At 63.7% G+C, this 5,532-nt stretch overlaps 1 protein-coding gene across 1 annotated transcript; it reads left to right on the top strand.

Annotated features, from left to right (window-relative positions):
- Positions 1–333: 333 nt before the first annotated feature.
- MNEG_4292 (Cytoplasmic dynein 2 heavy chain 1) lies at positions 334–5,308 on the top strand (the record flags this gene model as incomplete). Its single annotated transcript, XM_014047226.1, has 14 exons — positions 334–592; positions 813–1,072; positions 1,219–1,314; positions 1,513–1,629; positions 1,786–2,017; positions 2,160–2,356; positions 2,581–2,689; positions 2,943–3,232; positions 3,495–3,620; positions 3,922–4,001; positions 4,263–4,371; positions 4,599–4,688; positions 4,990–5,099; positions 5,287–5,308. 14 exons carry the CDS (start codon positions 334–336, stop codon positions 5,306–5,308), a joined length of 2,097 nt encoding a protein of 698 aa, XP_013902680.1.
- Between the last annotated feature and the right edge of the window lie 224 nt (positions 5,309–5,532).

The following is a 5,532-nucleotide window of genomic DNA, read 5'->3' as shown; positions in this document are numbered from 1 at the left end:
GTGCATGCTGCAGGTGACCATGCTAAAGCAGGCGGAAGGCCCCGTCCTGGCCAGCGACATCCCCCACAACATACGCATCACGACCACGACGCAGTCGCCGCTTTCGAGGCAAGCACGAGCGTGCCCGCTGTGTCATGTTTCCCGAGTCTCCTCTAGGGCCGAAAACTGATGTGCTGCTGCAACACTGTGTGCCTTGCGCACATGCGAGTGGGTTCTCACAACCTTGAGACCCAGCAACCCATCGAAGCCGTGCTTTTGCAGCGTCACCCAGGGCCGACCGCCACCACACACCCGCGCAGCCTGTACCGCCTGCTCTCAGAGCTGTACTGCCCGATGCTGGGCCTCGGCCCTGGCCAGAGCCAGCAGCAGCAGTCGCCGGCAGCCGCCGCGCTGCCGCCGCACCTGCAAGAGCTGCTGTTGCAGGTCGTGGCCGGCCTGCGCGGCGCGACGCTCGCCGGCGTCGGCGACGCGCCTGCCGCAGCAGCTGCGCAGGGCGCAGCGGGCGCGTTCGATGGCGAGAGGGCGCACCTGTCCGCCCTGGTGGCGACGGATGAGCTTGATTACTGGGCGCAGCTGGCGGTGGGGCCTGCAGGTGAGACTCGGCAGCTGATGCTGATTCAGGCAGGCAGCTGCCCATGTTCGTGCTGCGCATTATATACTTGTCCCTGACTGGTCCCTGGCAAAATGCAGACATGTCTTGACCTAGAGGACTCTGTCATTTCCTTGGCATTCCCGGCAAATCTTCATGCCCAAGCGTGGCGACGGGAACAATGCGGCACTTTGCCCCCACAACGTGCGACCGCGCCCCGCAGGCGCGCCCCTGACCCGTGCCGCGCAGCAGGTTTCGGCCGCCCTGGAGCCGCTGAGGCGACTGCTTGCTGACCTGGAGGCGGGCGCCCTGGAGGGCGACTGGGAGGGCGGCCGCGACGCATGCGCGAGGGCCGCCGACGCGCTGCGCACCGTGTGGGGCGTGCGGCTCGAGGGGCAGCGGGGTGGCGCTTGGGCGGTGGTGCAGGCGCGGGTGCAGCACTTTATGGGCCTCATTGGATCGAGCCTGGCGCGGTACTGCCAGGTGAGGCGCGGCAGCACATGCGGAACTGCAGACTCCTGGTTTGCGACTGTGGCTTGCCCCTGGCAGCGGCGATGACAACCTCTCATTACGCCCGCCCCCGCGACATTTGAGCAATGTCTGCACGTGCGTGCGCCTTAACGGCGCAGGCCAAGCTGCGGAGCTTCGACCTGTGGCGCACTGCTTTTGGCCTCGTGAAGCCCCAGCTCATAGGCGCGGGGCAGCTGCTAGAAGCGTGGGCGCAGGTGCGGGCGCCTATTACACTCCTGCGCCCTACCTTTAGGCTGGGCACTGGCTGGCCATCAAGTTGAAGGTCTGGGGCCGCGTGCGACAGAAGCAGGCTGACCACTGCGGGGCGCTCGTGCTGCAGCGACGTCGAGGCTGGGTGGCTTGCTTCATTCAAGCAGTCAAAACCAGACCTTCCGATGTCTGTGGATTGCCAGGAGTGCAAGGCCCTGGTGCAGGACTGGGCGGCTGGTGCAGACGGCAGCGGACGGCGGTGGGTGGGGCCGGCGTGGGCCGATGCGAGGGCGGCGCAGCTGCAGGAGAGGATTGAAGAGGTGAGGGGGCGTGTGGATATTGATTTTGGGGAGGAGGGCGCGGTTGCAAGATTCATGGACCTAACATATGGGCTGGGTTGCCGTGTGCTGACATCAACATTGAGTTATCAAGCATGACTTCTCAAATATGATTTATTGCTATCCACTGTGCTGCAGATTTACGACCTCAGGGAAATGGCGGAGGAGCTGGTAGCCCTACTGTCGGCCGATGATTCCGCCGCCCCCGCCGTCCGTGGCGCCTTCGCGCCGCTGCAGCAGCTGCGCCCGCACGCGCTCGCGGTCGGCTCCGAGCCGGCGGCGGCGGCGTGGCGGGGGGCGGTGGCGGAGTTTGACGAACGGATGGCGTCGGTGGAGGCGCGGGTGGTGGCCAGGCTCAAAGAGATGCTTGGTGAGGGCGGACACTCACGATCACATGCCTAAGTGCTTCCACATGGGCTCGCGGATGTTGATGCGTACTGCTTTGTTTTTGCAACATCTTGCTAATGGTTGAAAATAAATTATACAACACATGCTTTGCTGGGATAATGCAGGAACGTCGCTTCTCCCCAGCCTGGCGGCAGCGACAGCCCGCCACGCCGCCGACAAGGGCGCGGGCGCCGCCGGCCAGGCGCCCGCCCACGCTGCTGCGCAGGCCGCGCTGGCCGAGCTGGCAGGGGTGGGGGCGCTGCTGTCACGGCTATCTGGCGTCGAGGCGTTGACGGGCGAGCGGAAGGCGCTCACAAAACATGTGAGTAGTCCACTGCTGTGATTCGGGCCTATCAATGCATTTCGCCTCGTCTCCTGAACGCCCCTGCAGACAGGGGTAGGCGCAGGGCCCAGTCCTCAAAATTCACAGGACCCTTGCCACTGTGTGCGGCTGCTTGCATGCCTCAACAAGGCTCAAAGAATATGCACTGTCAAACAGCTTGCTTGCATAGTGTTCCATGAATTATCATCCATCTCACAACCCAGATCGATGCTTTCCTGGAGCAGCTGCAGTCCGAGTTGGATGATCAGCGCGGCGCCGCTGCTGCGATCACCGCCGCGGCCGGCGACAGGGACGACACAGCAGATGTCTCATGTGCAGCCGATAGCTCAGTGCTCACTCGTGAGAAGCCGAGCCCCCGCTGGCGTTGGTTCGCGCCACACGCATCGGCCGCTTTGATGCCTGGCTGCCTTCTGACTGCCGGGCACTGCCACAGCATGGTGCTTGCACAATGGCATGGCGCATGGTGCTATCGTCGGAAGGGGCAAGGGTGTCAAGTGAGCCGGGGTTCTGCAGCAGGATATGTATTCACCACTCAACCCTCGCCCGCCCTCACTCCACCTTGCAGCCATTGCCAGTCTGATTTCCTGGGCAGCCCAGTGCCATGCCAAAGCCTCAAAGGCCAGAGAGGTCCTGCTCCTCTTGGCGGGCCGCCGCCGCCGACGCAGCGGCCAAGGCGGAGCTGTGGACGACGACTCCGGCACGCGCCGCGCGTCGGGCGAGCGCGCTGGCGGCAGCGGCAGCGGGCCCACGGACGGGCGCGCGGGCGCCGCTGACGTGGCGGCGTGCTTGGGGGTTGCCGATGAGCTTCGCAAGGAGCTCGATGCTTTCAGCCGGGAGACGCTGGAAGAGTGGCAGGTGGGCAGCAGCCGCCAATTGAAACCCGCACATACACACACATGCACGCAAGCACCCCCCCCCCACACACACACACACGCACAAACACACTCGCCTCAACATTAGCAACCAGGGGTTTGAAGGGTTCACCTCCAGCTGCTAGTTTGAATCTACGGCGCTGTTCTCTCTGTTGAGCTTCCCGTCTGCCTGCAAAACTGTCCCAGCTGCACGGGGACTAAACGACTGCACGGATCCGGTGCGCCCGAATGCCGTCACCCTGCAGGAGAGCACGGCGTCATGGCTGTCTGGCGTGGCGTCCTGGAAGGGGTCGAAGCTGATGTCATTCGACGCCGCCAGCCGCCACGTCAACGCCCACTTCAGCGAGAGCCTGGTGGTGCTGCTGCGGGAGGTGAGGAGGGCGCCTGCATTTGAGGATGTACCAACACCGGGCAACAGCATTGAGCAGGTGCCAATGCCTTGACTGATGCATCAATGGCACAGCTGGCGGCGGTGTCTGGGGCTGGCTCCTGCCCCAATGTCATGACTGTTCTCTGACCCTGGGCGGAGCAGGTGCCAGCTTCACTACACGTGTGCACACCAGCCGTGCCGGCTCATGTCATAGGCACTTGGCCCTCATCCAGATGCTGTACCAACGGCAATGGTCCCATGCCAAAGCATGCCACTTGCGTTCCTCCATTTTCCACAACCAGGTCCGCCAGCTCCAGGCGCTTGGGGTGCGGCTGCGCAAGGACATCATGGCGGAGGTGGAGGTCGCATCAAAGTTTTACCGGTGAGGCCCCCTCCCGGCCCCTCGCCCCACCCCTGCACCTTTCCCACGGCCGCGCTTTGCCCACCCGCTGCCCGCTGACCTGCACGCTTCTGTGCCCATCGGACAACGCACGGCGCCATTGGTGCTTGCATGAGCAACACATGGCAGCAAATGACAGCGTCGCAAAAGGCTGCGCAGGTTCTCTGAGGGACCGTACTGTGTGCCCCACCGCCGACCGTCACGCGTCCCACGCAGTGCCCCGCACCCCTTATGCCTCAACAGATACGGCATGGTGCTGCGGCAGTGCGCCCACTTTTACAACACGATCGGCTCGCAAATGATAGAGAGCCAGAAACCTCTGATGCTGGCCGACGCCCTGGAATTCGAAAAGGTGGGAGCGCAGAGATTGCAGCGCTCGAGCGGTCCGCCACGGCGCCCGCCTGGCGCAGCTTGCAAGCCTTCTGTTGCGCAAGCGCTGAGTCATCAAATTAGTCTCTGCCGCTGCGTCATTCGCTCAAAGCCCGACGGCGCAACAAGCTCACTTTTTTTAGGGAATGGTGATGGTGGGCTTGTGGTCAAACACGTCATGGGTTTCGCATGTCACACGTATTGCCGCAGGTGCTGACCGCGCCGAGGGACGGCCAGGGGCGCGAGATCACGTGGCGCAGCGCCGCCGCCCTGGACGGCTACGTGCGGCGCCTCAGCGAGGTGCGTGTGTGTGTGTGTGTGTGTGTGTGTGTGTGTGTGTGTGTGTGTGTGTGTGTGTGTGCGCGCGTGTGTGTGTGTGTTTTTGGGGGAGAGCGCTGGCTCTTTCTGTGTATTGTAGGGGCGCGCAACCAGCCGCTTGTCGTACCCCTATCCTGCAGACTGTTGTCAGGTCATGCACGAACAGCTAGCCGGCCAGCCTGCGCAGATGCACCGTTCGCGGGCCCGCGAGGGGTGCGCATGCGAGCATCCAGGCCGGCCGGCACCTTCGACGACGCCCACCGAACCCGGGCGTGCCCGCCAGGTGTCCGACCGCCTGGCGGAGCGCAACCGCCGGCTGCGCGGGGTGCACGGCCAGCTGGGGCGTGTGGTGGTCGGCCTCATGGAGACAGACCTAGTAAGGCACAAGGACAGGTGCGTGTTTATAGGTCCATGACGGGGTGCTGCAGGATAGTTGCCTTTCCAGTGCTGCCTCTCAAGGGAGGGGTTGGGGGCGAATGCATTTTGCAGGCTCGTGGATCGTGGCACAGTTGGCCTGGTCAAGTGGTGTCCAGCCTTGATTGCCATCTGCCGCTCTCCTTGCATGATTTTCCGTGGGCAGCATCATGAAAAACAACGTATGATAACTGCATTGACGGCTCCCCCCCCCCCCGGGCGCCCCCCCCCACTGGACCAGGTGGGCGGCAGGCATCAAAGAGATGCGGGCCGTGTTTGCACGCCTGGAGGCAGAGGGCTACCCCCGCGAGGCGCAGGTCAGCCCCTGCTCCCTGCGAATTCTCTTGATCCCCTTCCCTGTTGGGTGTCGCATATTCGGCCGCAGTTTCACGTGCATCAGTGCATTACATTT

This window comes from Monoraphidium neglectum (genome assembly GCF_000611645.1).
Source record: "Monoraphidium neglectum strain SAG 48.87 unplaced genomic scaffold scaffold00589, whole genome shotgun sequence".
NCBI lineage: Eukaryota > Viridiplantae > Chlorophyta > Chlorophyceae > Sphaeropleales > Selenastraceae > Monoraphidium > Monoraphidium neglectum.
Note: the sequence above shows the minus strand (reverse complement) of the source record. Positions and strands in the feature narration are given on the sequence as shown.